The sequence below is a fragment of the Culex pipiens genome, unplaced genomic scaffold (assembly GCF_016801865.2).
Source record: "Culex pipiens pallens isolate TS unplaced genomic scaffold, TS_CPP_V2 Cpp_Un0001, whole genome shotgun sequence".
NCBI classification, from domain to species: domain Eukaryota; kingdom Metazoa; phylum Arthropoda; class Insecta; order Diptera; family Culicidae; genus Culex; species Culex pipiens.
The window spans coordinates 1,471,826-1,497,328 of NW_026292818.1; the positions used below are offsets into that span (position 1 = coordinate 1,471,826).

Genomic DNA, 25,503 nt, shown 5'->3' on the forward strand with positions numbered 1-25,503 from the left:
TGTTAAACTCACCTATACACCAACCGGAGTTCAGGACGGTCTCCCCCGTACTTTCCTCCTCCAAGATGATCAAATCACCTTTCAGGAACGACAAGAAGCTTGTACCTTCTCCCGGTGCCTTGTAGTCTTGCAGTGCTATCACATATTTTGAGCTGCAATAAAAACTCCCCATTCAGTCATGTCCCAAACACAGATCATCAGCCAACTCACCGTTTCTTCAACCCCTCCAAGAAGTACACCACCAAATCCCTGATATCTTCGGCGTTCGGACTCTGGAAGGTAAACTCCTCGTTCCGCACCGTAGACAGCGAAAAGGTTTGCGTAAAGACCTTGTTCGTCTTTTGGCTCGACACGGCCGTAATCTCCGGGAAGGACAACTCCAACAGCACCTGTTCCTGATCGTCTACCACGTACACACCGGTCCAGTTGACAGCGATTATTACGTCGTTCTTGGGCAGGTTTGGACCAGAATTTCTAAAAAAAATCAAAAGCTTAGTAAAGATCTTCAAAATGATCACGATAACCCTACCTATAAGCTTCATAGAACCGGGAAAACAGCAACGGCCACTTGTACTTGGCGTAGCTTACGACGTCTTCCTTGACCTTCAATGCCTGTGCTTTGTCCTTGAGGTAGTAGCTCTTCTTGTATGCCTGCAACACCAGCGCCGCCCAACGATCGATTGCCTTCTCAATACCCGTCAAACAGTAATCCGGGATAAAGTTCGGCAGCAGCGTGTATAGCCGATCCATTGACATGTCCGTGTTGTACTCGATGTAGTACTGCTGGGCGGCAATCATCGCCAGATCTTCCTCCTTGTCGCACCGGTACTCGCCAAACTTGACCCCGCGAACCACTTGCTGATAGATCAAGTTCGTAGCCACCTGATCCTCGATCGGATTGTGCCACGGAGCGAAGATCTCCTTTCGGAAGAACAACCTCCAAGGGGCGTTCCGTTCCTGAGCACCCTGCTCCTTGGCGTACTGCTCACACTGTGAGATTGCGTCCATCACGTGGTCACCACCGCTTCCAAGCGACGAAACCTTGTCAAACAGTGCAATGTACAGCGAGAATCCAAACTGATCCTTCAGGGCGATCTTGTCCGATAGTTGATTGCACAACTCCCGCGCCGTAGTGGCGGAGTCCGCGAGTAGCGTTTTCGTATTGCCATCCATGAAAGTGATCGGCAGCATAATCGGTTTCTTCGACTTGGTCGCCTGAAGTTCCAACCAGGACGGGGGTTGATTTCGAGTGCCGTTGTTGAAGGTTCGCTTGAGGCGATCCTCGCAGTACGGAGCGTACCCGGGAGGACCTTCACGGATGAACGATCGGAGGTAGTTGACGAACTTTTCGGACGGTGCGAAGCAACCTACGCACAGGGACAGCAGGATCCAACCTCGAGCGTGGGATGACTTGGACGGATTGTTGGTGAGCTGCTTGCAGATTTGGCAGTAGATTTCATCGCGGAGTTCGGCTCGCAGAATACCATGGCCGATGATAAAGTGCAGCTTTTCCAGGTTGGACGTCGGGCGAGATTCTAACCAGGACTGGTAGCTATCGGCGGTGTACTCTTCGTCCTGCAGACGACGTCGCACGTCTTCACCGAGTTTGTTCTTGCGCTTCAGCGTCAACGAGACGAGCTTGTGTCGGATTGATCGTGGCTTTTGCTTCATAAATGCTTCCGGGTCGAGTCCCATCATTTGTGCTTCTTGAAATTCTTTACTCCGGATAAAGTTACGACCCAGGGTGGCTGTAACCTTGGACATGACGGACGTATTGTCACGGTCCATCGTGTGGTAGCGTGGCTCTGGCAGGTCTCCAGTGAACCGTAAGATCGTGATCCACAGGGCTTGTGCAGCCAGTTGATCGCCTTGCGTGTGCAACGGCAGCAAGGGATGCTTCAGCGGTTTTCGAGAATAGTAATGAGTAATGTTGCCCTGGAAGTATGTGGCGGCAAACTTTTGGAACTTGAATTCAGACAAGTCTTCTTCGTCTTCAGAGATTGTGTGAATGGGTCCGATAATATCTTCGTGGTTGTCTTGGTTCACTGGCAGATCGTTGAACACCGACGTTTCGCGACCACCGTGTGGCGTTGGAGCTTCACTGCTCGAGTCTGGCAGAAAGTCAAACATCGCTTCCACCAGTTTGCTATCGTCTACCGGTTCGTCTGCCTTCCTGGCTGCATCGTTGATGATGTTCTTCTTCACCTCAACCCGACGACGATCTTCCATTTCTTGCTCCATGTCCTTCCGCTCGATCTCGTTCAACCGATCCCGGTAGTGCTGCTCGGCAATCTCCCGAGCACGCTTGTTACCTTGATGTTTCAGCTCTTCCTCCTCCATCCTGCGCATTCGTAACGCCTCGTGGTGTCGTCGATACTCCAGCTTAAGCTTCTGATACCGCTTCATGGCGATCATCCTCCGTACGTGCGATTGGATCTTGATAACCGCCCACATCTTGTGACCGTACTCGCGCCGCACCAGATACCCTCGAATCCGAGCCTGCAGTCGCACGATGTGACCTCGCAGATGCCGGAAGCGATGGCTGAGCACGCGCGATCGGATCAACGCCTGCAGTCGCATGTAACCGATCTTCATCTTCTTGTAGCGCTGCCTCTGTGCGTAACCCTTCCAGAACTTCTGAATTGTGATGGCTGCTTGGCGCATACGCAAGAACCGCCGACGGTAGACCCACCCGCGAATCGATCGCTGGAGGATCAGGATCTTCCTCGTCAACACACGATCACGCTCCTGCTCCAGAAACAGATCGTGTGCGTCTTTAAGAAAGACCTTGGTGTGACCAAGCTGGTAGTCGGATCGGCCCAATACGGTGGCGCAGATCTTCGAGGTCGCCATTCGGCAGTCGGTTCGGTGAGCTGGTGGTACTCCGTTGATCAGGAATCGATATCGTTCGACAAAGTCCCGGAAGTTGTGTCGGATTGGGTAGCCAGCTCGACGAATGCGGATCGTTTCCATCATACCGGAGTAGCGTAGCTGTCGACAGCAGAGAGCTCGATCGAACATCATCGGCTTCTTCAGCTCGTTCGGCTTGATACACCGGATGAAGAAAGGCTGACACTGGCTGAGGGTCTTCATCAGCGAGTCCAAGCTCTTCTTGAACTGAGTGGATAGAGTTGGGGTGCGCTTGCGGGTCTCCGCACCCATTCCGATATCCTCGGCGAATACCATCTGGAGGAAGCGGTTGGTCGAGCTGGAGATAAGTTGGAGCAGATCGGCGCTGAAGGTGTCACGGTTCTTCTCCAGGAAACCTCGGGTATCGTAGAACACAACTCCGGCAAAGTGGTTCAACCCGAAGCTGGTGTTGATGTCGGACTTGGGCTTGAGATAGTTTCTGTGGGTGCCGTGAGTTTTGTGCAGCTTGGCCAGCATGGTTTGGTCGGTACCCTTGGGGAACTTGGACTCCTCGTCAATCAACGCCATAATGTTGAGCTGCTTGATGGCGATCAAGTCCAGTGCGTCCTGGTTGTCTACGAACTCGATGTGCTGCCAATTGATGCTCTCGTGGTTGTACTCCTCCTGCTCCAGCTTGAAGATGTGCTGCACGAAGAACTGCTGCAGATTTTCGTTGGCAAAGTTGATGCAGAACTGCTCGAAGCTGTTCTGGTTGAAGTTCTCGAATCCGAAGATGTCCAGAACGCCGATCGCACTTCTGGTTGTGGATTTCGGCTTGTAGATCGCCGAGTTGATCTTCTTCACGATCAGAACGAACAACCGTCCGTAGATTCCTTTGACGAATGCATCCCGAACGTCCATGGACTGATCGCGTGACAAGGTGGACACTACCGTTTCTCCGTGAGCGAAGAGGGTCTTTCGAGTGAGGGCATCGATGAATGGTTGGAGTGGGACTTCGAGCAGACTCGCTACTCGTTCTACGTTGATGTGTTCCGGGATTTCGGTTGCATCCAGATTGTCTATAACTGTGGCTCTGTACTTGATGTTTCCGGTGTGAAGCAGTGCTGCTAAAAGCTTGAGAATCTCCCAGATTTCATGGTCCGAGAAGCAAAGCACCTTCATAGCCGATCGAATATCGGCAAACTCTGCGGCGTCGTTACGACCGTCACACTTGATGCAACCTCCACCGGTGAGGTACCGATAGTCGGATGCTTGACCCAGGTCCAGTTTGCGCTTCTCCTCGTGGGACAACCCGGCGAGTAGACAGTAGAAGATGTGGTAGTTTCGCTCTTCCGCGTTCTGCGACACAATTCGAGACTTTTCCAGCAGGTACTGCTCGATCTTGGCACCCTCGATCACGCCACTATTGTTGAAGTGGATGTCGATATACTTGCCGAACCGGGACGAGTTGTCGTTACGGACTGTTTTGGCGTTACCAAACGCTTCCAGAATAGGGTTCGCCTCGAGAATCTGTTGCTCGATCCACGAGTGCTTCCCACTGATCGCCGCCAGGTACTGCAAGATCAGCTTTGTACTCTCGGTCTTGCCCGCGCCGGACTCACCGGAGATGACGATACACTGGTCCTGACCATAGCGACGCATGTGCGCGTACGAGTTGTCCCCGATGGCGAAAATGTGCGGCGGAAGCTCGCCAATCTTGCGCTCTTTGTATAGCTTGATCTGGTCCGCGGTGTAGATGGGCAGGATCTGGTACGGGTTGACCGCGACCAGGATCGATCCGGTGTAGGTCTGAAAATGTGGAAGAAGACGTTATAACTTGGTTCAAAGCACGATCAACAAGGGGTACTAACGTAAATCAGGTTGTCATTGTACCGGATCAGCAGGTTCCGCAGGATGCCGGCCTCGTGCAGGTCGCCGAGGGAGATCATATCCTCGACGCCCTGCACCGAGGACGCGTGCATCGCCTTGATGCGGCGTTCCGGCGTGAGCCACAGTTCGTTCCCATCGTCGTCGCGGACCTGGATGCGGCGACCCTCGGCCGAGATGACCCGGGCTCCGATGGCCACATCGAATTCGCGTCCGGACACGGGCTCGATCCATATGTAGTCACCCTGTAATGTTTGAGAGGAGATGGGAAAGAGTGAGTTTATGGTAAATGAAAAGGCTCGTAAAGTGGCCAACTCTGTACAGTAGGTACGTGTTGAGAGGCTCATGAAGAGATTTAATTATCATCAACTTTTTACCAGCAGCTGCTCTACCGAGTGCACATGTTGCATGTTGCAAAGTGGTTCTTTTATTTTCTCTTCGTATAATACTTTAAAGTTTATGGTCTATGATAGCGAAAATGGGCTTATTACACAAGTCAGAAACAATTAAGTTTGAGTGTTTTAAACGTATATCAGTTCTCAACAAACTCATTTTCACTAAATTGACATGGTGTCTACTGCTTTGCAGAAAGCAAAGTACCAATTTCGTACAAGAAACCCACTTTTCCTCAGATTACATAAAGATCGTTCCCAAAATTAATCGTTTAATTGACGCACAATCAAAACTGATCGCCCGCGGCTTATGTTCCGTAATCGTGCGTAATTGGCGACCATGCCGCACCAGTGACAACGATTTTTCCACAATTTCCACGATCAGATGTTGAAAGCCGCTGCCGCCATCAAGTGCGCGATTATCCATTATCGGAGTTTTGGATCTTCGTCTTCGTCTTCTTTCCGTTCCGAAACATTTAAGAGGCACTCTTTTTATTGGTGTGCCTCCTCAACGAGCTCCCCTTAATGAACCGGTAAATTTTTGGCATTTTCCTTGGCTTGTTACAGTTGCAGCCTCTCCTCCCCTTAAATCGGTTACAGACAGAGGCGTACTAAGGCCGGGTGTCACCCGGGGCGGGCTGCCCGGTGTCACCCTTCACCCCTCCCCCCTCCTTCTCACACCCTTCTTTCTAGGTTGAATCCCACCAAACTTATGTCACATGGTATTCTTCTTACAAACTGGAATTCTAAATAATACTCTGCAATGAGCAAAAATCTTGCAATATAAAAAAAACAAATATTTTTAATAATGAAAATTAAACTTTTTATATTAAAGCAAAGACTTTTTCAAAAAGGAACATATCATTTAGCACGGTGATTTTCCTTATAAATAACAGATTTTTGCCTTCCTCACCTCACTGAGGCAAGGCTATAAAATCACTCGAAAAATGAACTTCTTAAATACGACTCCTAGATATACCTTCACGTATACCTATCGACTCAGAATCAAATTCTGAACAAATGTCTGTGGGGATGTGTGTAGACATGATTTTTTTTCCACACGATTATCTCAGAACTGGCTGAACCGATTTTGGCCGGATCCGCCTTATTCTGTTCGTTTTGGGGTCCTCTAAGACCCTATTAAATTTTATTCTGTTTAGTGAAGTACTTTTAAAGTTATGCCAAGAAAAAGTTTTTTGTAGCTACAAAAAAGGGTGATTTTTGCATAACCTCAAAGGCCGGGCCTTTTTGCTTACGCGCGAGAGTCGCGCAGCATGCGTAGAAATTTTGGTCTGACCACGCGGAGGATTGGCAGCCACACCCCCTTGCATAGAGTTATCTACATGCGCATGTATTGTACACGAAAAAGATTGAGGTTAAATTTTGTACCAGCCAGCAAAACAAATGGCGTGCTAGTGTGCGTGAGAGCGGGCTAAGATAACTCAATGCGTATCGCCCGGTTGCCACATTGCTTAAGCAGTGTCTGCGTCTCTTCTGGAAAAAATCTGTATTAACTATGTTGCTGCATCATTTTGTCTCGACAAAGATTTACACGAGCTTTTTACTAAAATATATAACTCATGAGACTTTTCTCTTTATTTTGGAAAGTTGGTAAAACAATAATTGAAAATTGCTGTTCAGGTAAAATCAATAATTATAAAAAAAAACGAAAAAAAAATGAAAAAAAAAATCAAAAAATCTCTTTAATTAATTCGTAAATACAACCTAAAATACAACATGAATGCGAGGAAGGCACCAACCACCTTAAGGTGGATTAAGTCACGTTTTTTAAATGAAAAATATTCAGAAAATATGTTGTGTCATAAAATACACAATAAATTATTTTTATCGTTTGATAGTGTTTACACAGAATATTCTTTTAATCAAAATCAAAATCATTTTCCTTAAAATTTAGAAAGATTAAAAATTCATACGCGCAATAAAAATATTATTGAATTTCATAATTTTTTAAGTAATACGTTATGTTTTTTAAATGATGCCTTTATTTTCAGAAAATTGTTCGATACGAGATTGAAAATTTCGTAAATTTTGAATGCTGATTTAAATTCAAATATTTATCTTGAAAAAAAAATGCGCGGTATTAGTATTCTCTAGAAATTTTGTTAAGCTAAATAGTTTTTTAAATAATTATAAGACATGACATTTGTTCAAGCTTTATAAATCTTTTTCCAAAGGCAACACATTTAATAAAGCAAACTGATTTGATTTAATATACATAATGTATAGCCGTAATTAAATAACCATCTATTCCATATTTTCCAAAATCTTTGGAAGCTAAAATAATTGTCAGTTTATACTTAAAAAGAATTAGAATATATTAAAGCTAAGCAAAATATTTTAGGCGGTTAAGGGTAGGATATTTTGAAACGTAAATTTCCCGTTGTTTTTTTTTAGACAAGACACTTTTCAGTTTTTTTTTCTAAGAACTGCAGATAAAAAAAAACATTTTTGCAATTCCGTCATGAAACTACTTGCTTTTCCTGTCATTCTTGAACGACGAAATAGCCTACTTTTCTGTACCAAAAATAACAGAATCGAATAGCAACACTTTTCAAAATAAATGCTGAAAAGTTCTACTTTTCAGCACTGAAATGGGTGCTGAAAAGTTGACCTTTTCAGCACTTGTTTTGAAAAGTAACACTTTTCAACATTTTTTTGATTCAAACGATTTATTGACAAAATACATGAAAATTTGACATAAATTTTCACTCAATGGGTGTTTTTCGGAATTGCAAAAAATGTTGTATGGAACTCGTTGCAAAACTTGATTTTTTCAGCACTCTTCGTATTTATCCAACTCGGTGAACCTCGTTGGATAAATGTACGACTCGTGCTGAAAAAATCCTCTTTTTGCAACTTGTTGCATAAACTACTATTTTGCAATTCCGTCGTGAAACTACTTACTTTTCCTGTCATTCTTGAACGACGAAATAGCCTACTTTTCTGTACCAAAAATAATAGAATCGAATAGCAACACTTTTCAAAATAAATTACCCAATATTATTTTAAAACCGCATTTTGTATCGTACCGCCATGAAATTTTTTGACTATCTCTTTCATAAAATCAAAAGATGTGTTTTTGATTATCTTAAATTTACTATAATCTAAAACAAAAAAAATCGAATACAAGGATTTTCATATAATCTAGAAGCACGGCAACAATACGAGCAAAGATTGCGCATTCTGTATTTTAATTGAATTGCATTTTAATACCTAATATATTTATGAGTATTCGGAAAATATTGAATAAGCATTAGCACATTTTCCAAAAAGATTCATCAAACGTTAAAAACTAAAAAATATAAGTGAAGGGAAGATAATGTAAAAATTGTATTTCCTTGGTTGAAACTTAGATTCTAACTATATTAAAAAGTAAATTTTATTAATTTCAAAATCATAATTCTGTGGACCCCTTCGGATCTGCCTGACAATTTTTAAAATAAAAATTTAAAACATGGCCGTTAGTGCTCGGTCAAAGGAAAGTTCGATAAAACAATTTCATTGAAACAAAAATAATAAACAATAAACAAATTTAAATTAACCTGACAAATGGCGATATTTTTAAATCTATATTTTGCAAATCAAAATCCTACGAAATGTTGTTAAGGAAACGAATTCGGATTTTTCGTACCTATTTGAAATTGTAGTTAAATTTCCCATCAAAATTATTATTTTCATGTTAAATTCTACTACCCGAATAACAAAAAAAATGATACATTTATATTTCATATAATTTGTATGTTTATTCCTTATCTTTTTTATCTTTTATTAATAATTATGAAATGATAAAATTTGGTACAAAAAATAGTCAAGAATCTAATTAAATACATTTTTTTAAGAATTTTCAATTTTAAATATTCTCTGTCAATTTAATGAAAAAGAAAACAATGGTAACGTTAAGATTGTTTTGTATCTCTTATTATTGCCTAGTAAAAATTTCGCTGGAATATTTATTTATTGAAAAAGCGTGTATTTTCTTCCAGTCAGATCGTTCAGATTTAGAAAAAAAATGGATTTTTTTCTACAATTAAACACTGAATTAAGAAAAACATCATAATATGCATTGTTTTGCAAATCATAAATTTCTCTGATGTAATTTTTGATTAAATTTATTTTTTAGATTTTGTTGTTTAAATGTATGTTTTAATATTCATTCAATTGAAAAGAGTAGTAAATAAAATGGTTCTTTACAAAAGGGATTTCTGTACAAACATATTTGTAAAACTGAAAAATAGATAACTTTCCAAAAATCTTAAATTCGGTGAAACAAACCTTTAAATTAATTGAATTAAAGTATCGAATTGAATAACAATTATTTTTTGCACAGGAAATTTTATTAGAAGGAAATTTATGAAAAGGGATTGAGACGGACGTAAATCTTGTTGAATATTAAAATTTAAAACATTTAATTAAATCAAAAAATCATATCAAAGGTTGTGCTAAATGTAAAGTTTAACTAAAGAATAATAAATATAATAAAATATTGTTCAAAATGTTAAACACAGTTTTGATAGCAAACAGCTGTCTTATTAATTTTTCAATTCTAAGTGTTTTTTATTATTTTTGCTTTCAATTGATACATTGCCGAAGAAAACAAAAATAATCCCACATTCCGAGGGGCAGCGAATGACCGAAAGGTTAAAACTGCCGGAAATAAATCAACTAACAACAACACATTCCGAGAAAATTAAAAAAAATCAAACTCAAGAGTGGTTTGTCACAAGAACATTTTTATGAGAAAACATTTTCCAATTAACTCTTTTTATAAGCTTGTACATTAATAATATAGGGGTGACACCCCTTACATATTAGTATCTTTATCAAAATTTCTTTATTTGATGATCGGGTGTCACCCCTGAAAATTAAATTTTTGAAGTCTTCAGTCTTCATATAAACATGCACTTTTACTAACTGTGAATACTTAACTTCATCATTATAAGAATACTATGTAAACATATTCTAAAACATGAGTGTTACTTTTGGGTGTCACCCCCATCTAAAATGAATGTTTCAGAAAATTTAACTTGTATGTTTTGTTAATATTAGTTAGATACTTGATGATTTTTTTATGAACATGTTTTAGGTCAATTATATTTTTTTCTTCGTCCGAGTCAGGTGTCATCCCATCAGCTCGGGTGTCACCCCAAGATGGGTGACACCCGGGGCGGGCCGCCCCCGCCGCCCCCCCCTTAGTACGCCACTGGTTACAGAGCCAACCCGCAACAGTTTAGCGCAGTCCCTCTTCTTTTGGGGTATTTTTGCTCAATTGATGAAATTGAAGGAAAGATAAGTGGGTATTGTTTTCTGATGGTGTAAGTCGTTGAGGGTATTCAGCTAAAAAGTTTGAGATTTGTTGGTGTAATCAAATCCTTTCACTTTAATTTAAGGGACTGCAGCTTGTATGTCGTTTTCTTGTTTCAATGTTATTGTTGAATTGATTTTTAAATTAATTAATTTAGAAAGGAATGGTGATTTTATTTTAGGGAAGATTTAGTTTCAGTTTCCCGTATATATTTTAAAGCTTACAAAACAAAAAACGTTTTGATTTTTTTCTCTTTAACTCGTTTAAACTTCAACCCTTATACAAAATTCTCTAAAATAACTATTCAAATATGACATTTAATGTACTTTTCGAATCTACATTAACCCAGAAAGATCACTTTTTCATTTAGCATAAAAAATTTCATTTAAAGATTTCGTGGTTTTTCTATTTTTGCAGGGTTATTTTTTAGTGTGAATGTTCTTCAAAGTTGTAGAGCAGACAATTACAAAAAATGTTTTATAAACATAAAGGGTTTGCTTATAATCATCACGAGTTATCGCAAATTTCGAAAAAAAATTTCATCGTTCATCGTCACCCGCTACAGACACGAACGATGAAACAAAGAGAAATCCAAAAAGTAACTTTTTCAAAACTTTGTTTCCAAAAATCTGGATAACTCGTTATGGTTGTAAGCAAACCCCTTATGTTTATGTATCATTTTTTTGTAATTGTCTGCTCTACAACTTTGTAGAACATTTTTACACACTAAAAAATAACCCTGCAATGTTAGAAAATACACGAAATTTTTAAACAAAATAAATTGTTCTAAATGAAAAAAATACCTTTCTGGGTTCATGAAGATTCGAAAAGTACATTGAATTTCCCTTAAAACAAACATGTTCCAAAAAATTTTATAGTTAAGTAACGGAATATGGCAGAGTTTTTGAAACTTTTTTAGTGTGTTTTTCGATGAAAAACCCGTTTTTTCGGAATTTAAAGCACACCAACAAATTAACATGACAGTCCCCAAATTTCCATCTCATCACCTTTTCAGACTGCAAATTATTGAAAAACATGTATTTTTTCGCATGTTCAAAAATGAAAGGGGTCGTCTCCGTCACGAGATATCAAAAAACGAACCATGGATTGGTGATCAGGGACGAAAGTTACCCATTGAAACATAGTTTCACGTAAATTGAAGAGGGGTCGGGGCAACTTTTCCCGATTTTGTGTGAGTTGGTAGAGAATTACCCATAGATATTGTATTGATTTTTTTTTTTGAGATCACTCGTGAAACTATTTACATTTTTGTCATTCTTGATTGACGAAACGGCCTACTTTTCTCAACCAAAAATATCAGAAAACATAAAACTTTTATACAAGGGCTAAAAAGTTAGACTTTCCAGCATTGATATGGGTGCTAGAAAGTTGATCTTTTCAGCACTTGTATCGACAAATAAGACATTTCAATAATGTTTTGATTTAAACGGTGAATTGAACCGTGGACATTTCGTGCTTTCCATTTCATTAGGGCACATAACTTTTGTCAACAAGAGTGTATCCCTCTCACACCTTATGCAAACTGTCATTTGAGTGAAAGGGATACACAATTGTTTACAAATGTTATTGGCCCTTTTGAAATGTTAGGCTCCATTTGACCTAAAATTTAATTCAAGGCGTGTTTTTTTCTTTCAAAATTTCAAAAAATGTTGTATGCAGCTCGTTGCAAAACATGATTTTTTTAGTACGTGTAGTATTTATCCTGTGCTGAAAAAAAAAATTAGCAAAAAGTTGCATATACTACTATTATCTAAGCGCAAAAAGTGTCTGCATTTCTCTTATTTTGTTCCTTTTAGAGGGGAGAGGCCCAAACCAAAAAAAACAAACAAATGTTTTGAAACACAAATTATTACAAAATGCTATTACATTATACTACTTACTGACAAACATTTTCAAAATATCAATTGTTTCTTTAAGTGTTGTGTCTGTTTTTTTACCGGAGGTCCCAAAATTCATAATTTTTAAATAACCCGAAAGCGCACAATTTTATTAAAAAATGCAAGCAAATCTGTTAAACTAAGTTATCAACAATATCCGAAAAGTTTACAATCAGTAAAACAAGTTATTTAAATGAAAATTGATTGTTGAAGCAATAATTCTTTTTGTTATTTTTTTTCTTTTTGTTTTTTTTAAGAATAAGAAGTGATGGAAAAACCTCAAATAAAATTTGCATTGGCCCATTTTCAGCATAAATTGAGGTTCTGTTCTTTTTTTTTTTTTCAAAACAAAATTAGGGAACTCATTAATTATTTTTTAATGCTTTTTCTCTTTGCTCCTTTCAAAGGATTTATTATACAACTCCAATGTTAAGATTTGAACTCGAACAGTTTATCTTTAAAAAATAAAATGATACTGCTTCAAAACAGCTCATGATTTTTACAATTAATTTTCAATAAATACAATCTAGCAATATAAAGCAACTTCATTTGAAAAGTGCATTTCTCCGATCGGACAAAAAATTATTCTGGAGGTTCCCTGGCATACATAATTGGGCCCATATTTTTTTTTGTTTGGAAATTAGGGTGACCTACAACGTGCTAGGGTGGCCCAAAAATGGCAATTTTCGTAATTTTTAGCAAAATCCACATTTACAAAAAAAACATAACTCCGCGCCACTTTAACCGATTTTAATTGTTTTTTTTATAAAAGTAACCTTCTGAACATGGACAACATTAAAATTTACGCGAATCAAGTTGTTTTTTCAAGTAATCAAATTAAAGTTAAATCAATTTCTCCTGAATTGAAAAATATAATTTAATTTTGTATAACTGTCCAAAAAAGTCACGTACAATTTTGTTTACCTTCAAAAACTATTTGCTTTTGGGTGCAAACCCTCCATGTCTAGGAAACCAAACAATAAATAATCGTTTAAATTCGCAAAAAAAAGGCAGTCAAACGCTTCGCTAATCTAAACCAAGTCACTCGAGCAGCTGCGAGCCGCGCAGCGAAATGCATTTATATGTGTGCCAACATAATTCATGACCATTCGGCACGTGATTCGGCCCCCTCAACCGGGGTGTGATATGCTGGCTCCAAGCACAAACAGTGTGTTTGCTAACCACATTTTTTTTTGTTCATTTCGTTCCCGGTAATCAACCGACGACTTCGAGCCTCAAGCTTAAGCCGATTACGTGCGAAGACCCTCGAAGCTTGAGAGGCGTGATTACATGGAAGTACCTGCCCGACTCTCTTCGTCTGACTATGCCACAAACTCACATATGTTGCAGCGGCAAAAAAAATCGTAGATGAGGAAGTTAAGGGTAAACATCGCGTAGGTACAACTGCAAGGCAGGTTGGCGCCTAAAACGCAGCCCAGCCGCGTGAGGGTGTTATGAAATTTGCCTCGCGAGAAGAAGAAAAGTGCATTTTGAGAAGCTTTTTGCTGAACAGCACGTTAACAATGGGGTAGACTCGCAGAAGAATGCCAAACATGCGCAACACACCACCTCGGTGAGCTGCGGTATGCAAACAATAATACTATGGTTAGAAGCTTGCAAAAAAAGGTTAGACTTACCCGTGTAACAATAACCATCTTGTCGCCACATTGACTTCCGATTTAATCTGAAAAATGAAATAAAAAGAAAGGGAAATTTAGCATAAATCAGCAATAAAATTAAGCCTAATAGATCACATCAGTAAAACAAACTAAGCCAACCCCAAAATCTGATGAATTAAAAGACCATGTAATTAAACTCTCGTTACAAGAATACGAAAAATTCACACGGAAAAGAAAGGCCCCTCCCAAAAAGAAAAAAAGTAAACACAACTAAAGCTAAAAAAAAAATACACCAAACGAAACAGTATCATAATTTAAATCTTGTGCGTCTGCAACTAAAGTGATACATTTACAACGTGTCGAAATGATAGCGAAGCAACTTTTTCTCGAGACAGACAAGCAGCTGTAAGAGGTCCAGCATAGTCGAGCAGGTATTGTGTTGCGTTTTTCCGTGCTGCGTTTTCCTGAGGGGTGGCTAGACAACTGCGGTGGTGGGGAGTGAGGTGAAACATAAGATATCTTCCTCTTGAGGAAAAATAAAAACAATTGAAGAAGGAAAAAGACGCTTCAGCTGATTCAGCGCTGCATGAAATGTAGATCCGGCAAAGATATTTGACGCTCGGGTGTTGGGGAGCAGAATGGGGAGAGGGGGAAATCGTGTGAAAATTTGTTCACCATGATTGATGTAAACAAATCATAATAACAGAACGAAACAATAAATATATCGAGCTGGGTCGACTTGTGCTGCGCACAGTGCAGCAATGGAACACGACGAGAAGGAAAAAGAGAAATATTTTGAATTGTGTTGTGAAAATTTACACCTATGGTTTGGAACTAAATTGAAATGAGGGCATCACACTCTTAGCAGCTTTTCACGACGATAAAGGAATAGATATCCCAAAACATCATAATAAATGTTGTTGACTTTTTAAAACTTATCAAAATCTCTGGAACCCTTAAAACTTCGAAAAATATTTTTTTTTAAAGGATGCATTCTCAAAAAAAAAATTAGTAAAAAAAATCAGGTAATTTTAAAATATTGTTGTGTTTGTTCTAAATGAAAGGCAATACTTTTAATCGGACTTTTTCGGTGAAAACTGACACAAATTTTTAGAAGAAAGATGATGAAGTTTTAGGTGGATAGGTCGACTAAGAGTCATAGAATAAGTTATTAATGACGGAAAACTAAGTCAGCGAAGGGCCATTTGAGGAAGTATGTGTGTGTGATCAAGTCTTTTAGCCTTCTAATTTGGCTCTGTACAAGTACTGAGCGAAACACACAGTAAATGTACAGATAAAACTTATTCCGGCAGCGTCATCCATATGACTCTCCACCTAAAATTTCATCATCTTTCTTCTAAAAATTTGTGTCAGTTTTCACCGAAAAAGTCCGATTAAAATCAAATTAGCAGATTTTGAAAATGCACTGAATAGAACAACATGCTTCTTTCTTATATTTTAAGAAATAAATTAAAAAGGATTATAATGCCCTTAAAAAAATGCTGATGAAAATACTTTTTTGTTGCAAAAAAAAAATTAAGCCTCGTTTTCAAAATGTTTAAGCACAAAATTACAGTTATTTTACAATCAAAATTATACAAAATATCAGTGTTTTTTCTTGAAGTTGTATGTAATTTTTCTATATTTCATTAAAAAGCATAAATAAACGTTAAACAATGTTTTTTTTGCTTTCCCGAATTTAAAAATATATACAAAATATATAAAAATATATACTAGAAAAAAACGGGGAGACAAGAACAAGAAATAATATTATAATGGGTCTAAGTTGGACATATACGGCTGGTAAAATTTTTATTTTAAGTTTTCATCCCTCGGCTCTGGTCAAGGTCAAAGAGGGAGAGAAGGGCAAACAAAATAATTTCAAGTTAAATCTGCTTGTTTCTGTAGTCACAGAATAGAAATTTTCAAAAAGTCTAAAAGCACCATTTGATAAAAAGAAAAACACTCAAATAAACGTTATACAATGTTTTTTTTAATAGTTTACAATTGATTGGATATGTTTTTTTAATATTTTTTTTTATTTTCATTATTTTTTCCGGCCCCTGCAGGGGAGCGAACAGAAACGTGAAAAAATTGCAATGGCCTCAAATAACAAAAAAGAAGAAAAATGCTTTACCCATTTTTTTTTAAATAAATCAAATTTCCAAAAGATTCCATCTGCATAGGAAACCCATGACTTATAGGTTGTTTTGAAAATTTACTTTACTTTTTATAATGCTACTGGACTGGAGCAAAACGGGATAACAGACTGAAAAGGGACAGGAGTTTTATAATGGAAATGGATGTACACATTTTTTTGCACGTGATCTACTCAAAATTGTTACCAAAATCACTGCCCCAATTCACCCCAGTTGACTATTTAATAAATTTTCCAGCAAACTAACATAAAAAACATTGAATATTTTGAAAAGATTGAGTGCTTTTTTTTTGTTAAATTACTATAATAAATAAACATTTTTGATTATAAAAAAGTTTGGCAACAATATTATTGTTTTGAGCCCATATAAAAATCAATTAAAAGATATTGTTAAATTAATTAACAAGAAAAACATAAAAGTTTGAACTATTAATTTATGCCATTACAAATTTTATTCATGTTTTTTTTTTCTCTAGGGTATGGCTGGAGAACATTTTTTCAATATGTGTTACAAATTGCCTCAGACTTGCTTGCAAAAAAGGAAAAATATTCTAGAATTCATGTCTATTTCCAATCTTTTATCTCATATATCAAAATTAAGTCACAAAAAATATGTTTATAGAGTGAACGCATAAAAAGTTTGCTTATGATTTCAAAAATATATTTGTTTAGGTAAAATACTTTTAAACAAATAAGTCCAGTCATTTTTGTGTCTATCTTCATGATTAGTAAAATGTAATTTTAGGGCTTTGGCAAGTTTTTAAACAGCAGATTTTTCCTATTTCTCAAAACTATGATTTCTAAATTGATATAAACTATGATATAAATTGTCATATCTGCATGGAAAACACATAGAACATAGGTCGCTTCAAAAATTTCCTTGAGACACAATGCAAAAATGTTCAGCTTACAATATGGTTTTATAGTTTTATTAAAAAAAGAAAGAACAACATTTAAAGTGACTTATGATTATACTCAAAATTAATCAATAGCTAATTGAAATTTAAAATAAACAACAAGAAAATTTAGGTTTAAAAGAAACAGAGAATCATTCAAAAAATGAATTAATAGCCTCTCAAATATCACATTTCAAAGCAACGTTTTCTAAATAATTGTTTTGGCAAATATTTTTTATTGCTTTCAATGTACACTTTAAATTAAAATAAGTTCAATCATTCTACCTTTTAACCTGTTTCCTGTTTACGGTTTGCACACAAACATGATTTTAAAAAACAGTTCATAACTTTAAATAAAAAAAAACACATTGAAAACACACACATGCATAACAAAACTTGAGGTTTCAAGAATAGTAAAACCTTGTTGAATAGTAAATTTGTCATGTTTCCTATTATTGCCGAAATTATTATATTTAAATTGAAAATATTCAAAAGTTCTAATTATTGAAAAATATTGTTTCATAAACGATAACGAGTTTTTTTTTTAATGTTCAAGCAAACTAATATCATTAATATTTATTCAACTAAATACAAGTGCATTAAACCAAGCTCAGTCCAGCTTCAACAAAGAGATAAATCAAAATAAGTTATGATTTTATAAACGCAACTAATGGCATAGCGAAAAACACGCTCCAGTAGCGGCCATAAACACGCAACTTCTCAGCTCAGCTCAGCAGAAAAAGGATGAGCAGCAAACTCATCGTCCACGTCGAGTTTAGCCTCAAGAAAACCAAAGTAAAAACATAGGGGGAGAGGGGTAATATGCACCCCCGGGGCAAAATGCACCCCCTGCTTTTCTCGGTATTTGGAAGAATTTTCCGGGGAAAAATCATAGAAATTGGAAGCTTAACATTGCTAAACCATGCTGGAAAAATTTGAGCATCGCAGTATAAAAACAGCTCAAGTTATTTGCAAAACTTTAAAATGTTGTGTTTTCATCTAATTTTCTTTGCACTTTCATTATGATTTTTGGACAATCTAAAAAGCATTTATTGATATTGTAAGTGTTGAGGTAAATAGTTTTTGCCATAATCTTCATTATTCTGTAGATAAATGAGTCCAAAAACATCAAAAAATGCATTTTTATTTAAATTTTTTGCAAAAAGCGTAGTCGGGGCAAAATGCACCGCTGTGAAGCTCCTTAGTAAAAACAGCGGTGTCATCTAGTGGTGACTAGTGGAAACTGGTTTTACCCGGTGCATTTTGCCCCATGTTGTGGTGCATTTTGCCCCGTTGTTGTAGTGCATTTTGCCCCAATGTTGCGGTGCATATTGCCCCGCATGGTTGTTTGAAATGAATCAAAAATGTTTTTAGAAATTTGATATTTTCGAACAATTTTGAGGTTTTTTAAGACTTTTTTCACATGGATGACGAAGAATAATAGTTGTTTTAGAACATCGAACAAAATTCTTCCACAGTAATGCTGTAATGGTTGAGAAATCACCGTTTTCCCTTAGGGGGTGCATATTACCCCCTCTCCCCCTAAAATGTAAAATGATATATGTACTAAGTACCGCTAGCCGTTTAATGGGCCTCCACCTCTCTTTCTACTCTCTCGAATGTGCCTGTATGGTTTCCTTATGCATTTCTGTTTACTCTCATGAGCTGGAGCTTTTTAAGATTCTCTCTTCAACTTTACAGATGAGAGAGCTTTTCCAGAAGTGTGTTGGTGGTCTTGTACCGATCTTCATATGATCATAAGTCTAACAAGAAGTATGGAATAATGTTGAGTAGAAAAAAAATCTTACTAATTTATTCAAAACTTTGAGCTGCCAATAAAATAACAAAAACCAAAAAAAAAAAGAAATAAAAATTTAAAAATATGACAAATTACTTAGAAAAAGGTTCTTCCCCCTAATTAATCACTCCAGCATGGTGGTCGTGTGTCCATCACACACTTTTCCACTCATGCTCACCCGGAAAAATCTGCTGCTGTGTAAGTAAGGTGGCAAAGCAAAAGGAAAAGAAAGCTAATAAATACAACAAATAACTATACGAGAGGGACTCTCCGGCGATGACCGGCGGCGCAGCCAACCCATAACTTCTTCTTCTTCTTCGACCGGTTCGAGAGGTGACGTTGACCGTGGCCGTCGAAATGGAACACGAGCCAAAACGGATCGACCGACAGGCCGGACAGACAGCCGGTGAAGGAAAAACAAAACTGGTTTCAGGTGTAAGGTAAGGCATGGTAGGGTAAGGTAAATGCCGTAAATGAATGGCTTATCAAAATAACAGGGAAGAGATTGGGAAAAAAGGGGTTGGGCAGGTGAACCGCCTTACCATTTTTTTGTTGCTGATGGATCGTCAGATGACTTATTGGGTTGGACGTTGTGCGCAGATTTTGTTTTTTTTTTGGCTGACTAACTTGAGTTATTATTTATTTTTGGACATGCACTTCTATAATGCTATAGAAAGTGGATTCCGAACGTGAATAGCTATTTTTGATCAGGTGTTACTGGTAAATCAACCAAACTGGTTTGTCATAAAACATGTTTTTAGCTAACCAATACAGTTTTATAAAATAAAAACGTGCTTTTCAAGACAGTTTTTTACAAATTTTAAGGCTTCAAGATAAATGCGGAAATGTTCAACTTTTTAGAACTGTTTCAAAACAGTCCTGAAATGTTTAAACTCAAGGGGGTGCTACGATGGAAATTTCATCACTCTTATTTTTGCTGATAAAAGGCTATTTCGTCACATCATAAGGACAGGAAATGTTTAAAAGCAAATGAAAGAAGTTTATGCAACTAGATGCAAAATGATGATTTTTCAGCACGGAAAAATTAGCATGGAAATTACTTTCTTATCCATGTTCTTGTCAGTTTACGATAAACTACACAGGGTGAACTGTGACAGCTGTTTTAGCCTTTTTGATTAGTTTTGGATAGAACAGACACTGAACAACAAAAACAGTTTATCGTTTTCCAATTTTTCAAGTTTCAAGTGCTCTAAAAACAGCTGTCCCTATTTAGACTATAGTTCCGATTCGCCTCAGTTGACGGTATTTAAAGTGTAGTCCCTTGGCTCTGGTCAAAGTAGAGGCTAAGAATCAAAAATCAACCAAATTACAAATTTCAATCTCATTTTTCAATATTTTAAAGCACAAAATAATCACAAAATGTTTTTTTACATTATTATAGTTATGCTACTACCGAAAAATTGTAAAATATCTATGAATTTATAAAAAAAATATTCTAATGTTTTATGATTTTTTTTTATGTGTGGCCCAAAAAATCAAAAGTTGCAAAAACTCAAAAGTCCCTTTCTGATTTAAAAACAAATATAAACGTTGGAGTTGGACAATTTATTTTAAATAGTTGACAATCAATTGTACGAGTTTTCCCAATGAAAATAATAATTTTCAGCAAAAAAAAAGTTTTAATTTGTTGTGTGATGAAAAATTCTATATGCTTAGTAGATTGTATATTTTTTTACCTGAAAACCCAGAAAATTTAAATGTCCTGCAAAAATCCCAAGATAGCACAATTTCAAAGTCTTCCTATGTTCAGTACAGCAATTTGAGCCAATTCTGTCTTTTGTCTTTCTTATTTTATTTTCAGTATTTTTGTATTTGTCCTTTTTTGTTTGTTCATAAGGTATCATTAGGTTCATAAGGTCTTACAAACAAATGTAAAAATTAAGTGTATCCCGCTTGCTCCAATGAATATTGACATAAAGTGTGAAAGGGATACACTCAATGTTAACATTTGTTTTAGGACATAATAAAAAAAGTCAAGAATTTATGATTCAACAGTTTCATATAATGATAATTCAAGAAAAAATATAGTACATTGCAAAACAAATAACAAATATTATTTCAATATGTGTTGTTTTACTAATCAAATTAATTTAAACACATAAATTTATATTTTCAAAATATTTAAATGTCATTTGTTAATCGTTGTTTCGTTGATTATTTAAAATAAATTTTCCAAAAATTTAAAAATAAAAAAGCATTTTTTTGCATTTTCTTTTAAAAAAGTCTTGATAAATGTTCTTTTAAAATCTATTTGGAATTTTGTGGTATAAAGAAACTATCTGCATTTTGTTGAATATTGTAAGGAACAATATCTTCAAAAAATAGTTGTAGATCTGATATGAAATACTTTTTAATTAGTAAACTAAAAAAACCTGTTTTTGTATGGAGCGTGGACAATCACCATACACCCCCTCCCCCCTAAAGTGTCCACGTGGTTTATGGATGGTCTCTTAATGCTTGTAATGCTTGTTAAAAATCTTTTAAAATGTTTGAATTAAAAAAATAAAGCTTGAATGTACTAAGTAGCGATTAATCAAACGAATATTTCAAATTTGGCGGCTTTTCACGGTATTTCCCAAATTTCACGACCAGTGGTGAATTTCACGGATTACGTGGCTTCCGTGAAATCGCGAAAAATCACTAGCCCTTATGTTTCTCATCATAAGGGCTTGTGATTTTTCGCGATTCGAAAATCATTCTTAGATATCGAAAAACCAAAAAAATATATATATTTAACAAAAATCCGTTCAAAAAGGAGTATCGATATTAAATTTATTTCAAAAGATCTATTGTAACAAGGGCGCCTAATGTATTGAAGAGTTTTAATTTCAGAAAAAAATATAATTAAAGTTGTCAAAAATTAGTTTTTAAACATACCCTAAGTTGATATTAATCGAGCTATCTACAATTTTAAAGAATTTCTTTTGAGCCTCAGTCATGAAAGTAATCATGTGTACATCATGCAAGTTTTTCATCTACAAGCACGCATCCGCCCATCTCACAAAACGGATTTTAATCTTAAATCCCCATCCGCGTTAAACGTCAATCACAAAGTTTGTCGCTGAACGCGGCGTTCAAGTCTCTTTTTCCACGTGAGCATTTTCCCGTACGATTGAGCGGTTACCCTTTTTTGATGTGCGATCATTAAGCTTCGATCGATAACACCCCGATCGTCGCGTCACGGCATCGGGGCATTTAGTGAAAGAAACCACACACGTGGTGGACTGTCGAAACTGTCCACTTTAGGAGGAGGGGGAAGGTTGGTGAAGGGGGGAGGCAACAATTTTCCAGCTGATGGACAATCACTCAGCTGATGGGAAAAACAACCATGTAACCTTTCCCTTTCGAAAAAGGTAATATAAATTGTACGATTGATTCACCTAAAAGGGTTTTTTTTTTAATTTTAGAAAAAATTAAACCTTCTTCAGAAACAGAAGCTTTTCAAATCTGTAAAGATGGAATTAAAACAATTGTTCAAAAAAATGGGAAAGCAAATCTAGCTGTGCTACTGTACAGCAAAAAAGGCACTCAAACCAGCAACAAACTAACTAACTAGCCACCCATATAAATTGACGAAATAATGATGCTTTTTTTTCATCAAGCCACAAACAACAACAGCCGCGTCAGCGAAATTGCATCATTTTTCATAGGAAATGGGTGTTTTAATTTCAATTAAATGGGGTTTTTCATCTTTTCTCCCATGGCGGGCGGGCGCGGATGATGACTTCAAATGGTGCTGTCCCAAGCCCACAATATTAGGCAAGACGAAAACAGCTCGTTTTTTTTTGTTCAAGACTCTGCCTGTTTTTTTTCTGCCTTCTGCTTCTTCTGTTACGTGGATTGACTTTGGCGCGAGAGGGCGCATTGTTTTCGCGTGACATAAATCGAAATTTGTCACGGCCCAGAAGGAGCAGACTGGTGGGTGGCACGTGGGTGGTGGTTCAGCCGCTGGCAAGTTTATTTTTTATCCCGTGGGGTGTTTGAAAAAGCGCTGTGGCGGCACGCCGAACGCAGTCGTGACCTTATTTGTAGGTTGAGCGAATAATTGTACAAGTTGAGCCAATAATTTGTGATTGGTCATGCCGTTCGGGGTAAGCTTCTAAGATTTTTTAAGTGGTGCTGAACAATTTTATTCTACTTATTGGCACTTTTTTACGATTATGCCTTTCTCACTGACCAAAAATCATTAGACAAAATGACAGAATACATATTTAGGAGAAATTTAATTTTAATTAAATAACAAACATCTAAAAATTAAATTCCATGCTAATAAAGTAGCTATGTCCAGCGACAAACAACAAAACCAGATAATCAACTCCACTATCGACAGCAGCACATCCTCTAATCAAACGCCATAGATTAGTGTCAATGATGAAAGGGCGGGTGTGCTGATCGCCCTTTATGATGATGAAGCACCGCCGAGGGTTCAATAACAATGCCCAGTTGCGTATATGTTTTCAGCCGGGGGGCTGCTGCTTGTTACGTAAATTTATGTTCATTGTTTCACGTGACAACTCATCACATCATATGGATGATGATAGGCCACATGTGTTGCTGAACGTCTGTTACAAGATAAAACAGCGAGATAAGACGACCGTTGATGACGAGTTGCAGATTGCTACCGTCACGAGATCAGTGAGTCTGTTTGAGGGAAGTTCTTCAAAATGTTCTTCATTACCAAAAAAAAGCCAAAATACACGTTTCTGATTGCTGTCTCAACAAAGTACTGTGCCTTATCAGATTGAGTTAATTCATTTACCGACTGGTTCACGTGTGCACAAATTATGAGTAGATTAGTACCGCGGTGGATCTCCAGCCAAGTCGGCTTAAACCCAACAGCATGCCCCATGCATTTCCGTATCAGCTCAGCGGCCTTTCTTGGCGGCGAAGAGATTCGAAGCACGAGAGGAAGGGTGAACGAGATGGGAGCAGTATAAGTGATTAATCACGTGCGGAACACATAACGCTGAGCCATGGGCCAGGAAGAAGATGAAGACGACGAAGCAGGTATAAGAAGGTACGATTAACTAGCGGGCGTGTGCGCTTAAGTCGCTGCTGCTGCTGTCTGGGCTTGAGCTGAGTGCGTGAACTGCTGGAAGGAAGTAGCGGTTTTTGGGATCCAACATGTGTAGTGTGCATGATTCTGCTTACGATGTAGAGCTAATTTGAGTCATTGCTTCTTGGCAGATCACGATTCGGATGTAGACCACCGAGAAAAAAAGTGTCTGAACTTGACGAGTAATAATAAAGTACTGGAAGCTTACTATCAGTAACAAAAATATTTGTCATAAGCTTAGGAATCCCCTCAGGCGTGTGGTTGATAACGCTAGGTATGGATTGATAACGCCACCAGTTGATGCAATCGTCTACCTTGTGCAAGGTCAAGTAGTGGATTGATATCAGATTCCGAGAAAAATGCAGATTGACGTATTTTGTGATACTAGTTTCCTAGTATTTTTCACGATAACACAGCAACAGTACTATAGCGTCCAATTTCCTGGGGTTACAAAAAATTATGCTGCTTGTAAAAAATTATGCAACTTTGAGAAAATATTCAAATTTACTTGTTTTTTTAAGTTGTCTTTCAAATCGTACCAAATGAAAAAAAATATTATTCATTTTTTTGTTGAGAAGTATTTTTTTTAACTCAAATGTTTGGACAGGGAAAATCTATGCACCACAACAATAAAATTGCTTTTAAATTTGTCTCAGTGACCATAAAGTTGAAATGGAAAAAAATCATGCAGAAATAATGTTTTTCATGGCAAATAACTTATTCCAGAACAAGTATTTTCAACTTGTGAATAAATAGATAATCATTGAATTTTCCTCAAAAAATGCTATTTAATTTGTAACACTATTCCATGAAATCACAACTCAAAGTTTTAAAATATTTGAAGCGAGTTTTTGAAATATGGTTGCATTCTTTGGGTAAGTTTCATATGATACGAAGTTGTTTTATAATGATTTTAGATAGTTCCATTTATTGTATGATTTTATTGATATGGTTGTATGACCTAATAAATTAATTAGATTGAAATAAGTTTCATAGTGTAAAAGTGGTTAAAATTAAATGATATTTTTTTTATATTTGACCCTCACGCTCAAGTTCTCCATAATTTTTTTTCGTAATTTCTCGAATACTTTTAAAACAAATTCTTCTCGAACAACCCTTTTTGAAAAAAACAATTATATCAGTTCAATTTTTATCCAATTTGGTCAATGTAAACGAAAATGTTAAACAAATCTCAACTTTGATCATTTCCGGAAGAGGTGAATATCTTATTTGCAAATGATATTACAAAAAATTAGCGTTATTTTTGTTGCCCAACAAGTAAGCAAGATCTATTCTCAGTTATGAATGCTTCAAAAAAATATATATATGAATCAAACCTTGGCATGCACTTTACAGACAAGCTTATTAGTTCAATATGAACAGTCGATTGAAATGAATAAAATCAAATAAGGCTCTCATTAATTTTTCTTGTATATTTTCAAAATATTGGTGCACAAAAAGTTAGGAAAATGTATACTTCCACTTGAATTCCGGGAAATTTACAAATTTCCCGGGAAACGGGAAATATTTTTTTCGGGAAATCCCGGGAACATTTTGTCATTTTTGGGAGGTCAGAGTAATATTTTGCATGATAATCACTGCCTA

The 25,503-nt window shown here is 36.9% G+C and overlaps 1 protein-coding gene across 3 annotated transcripts in view; it reads right to left on the minus strand.

Moving 5' to 3' along the window:
* The window catches only part of LOC120417741 (myosin-VIIa), a 45,936-nt gene that overhangs the window by 7,083 nt on the left and 13,350 nt on the right, over positions 1-25,503 (minus strand). For all 3 annotated transcript variants that reach the window (XM_052711329.1, XM_052711330.1, XM_039579902.2), the window contains 5 exons: positions 13,988-14,034; positions 4,722-4,982; positions 530-4,659; positions 211-474; positions 13-152 (listed from right to left, as the gene is read on the minus strand). In XM_052711329.1, the coding sequence (XP_052567289.1) occupies positions 13-152; positions 211-474; positions 530-4,659; positions 4,722-4,982; positions 13,988-14,005 (4,813 nt within the window). In that variant the 5' untranslated portion in view covers positions 14,006-14,034. The remainder of the gene's footprint in view (positions 1-12; positions 153-210; positions 475-529; positions 4,660-4,721; positions 4,983-13,987; positions 14,035-25,503) is intronic.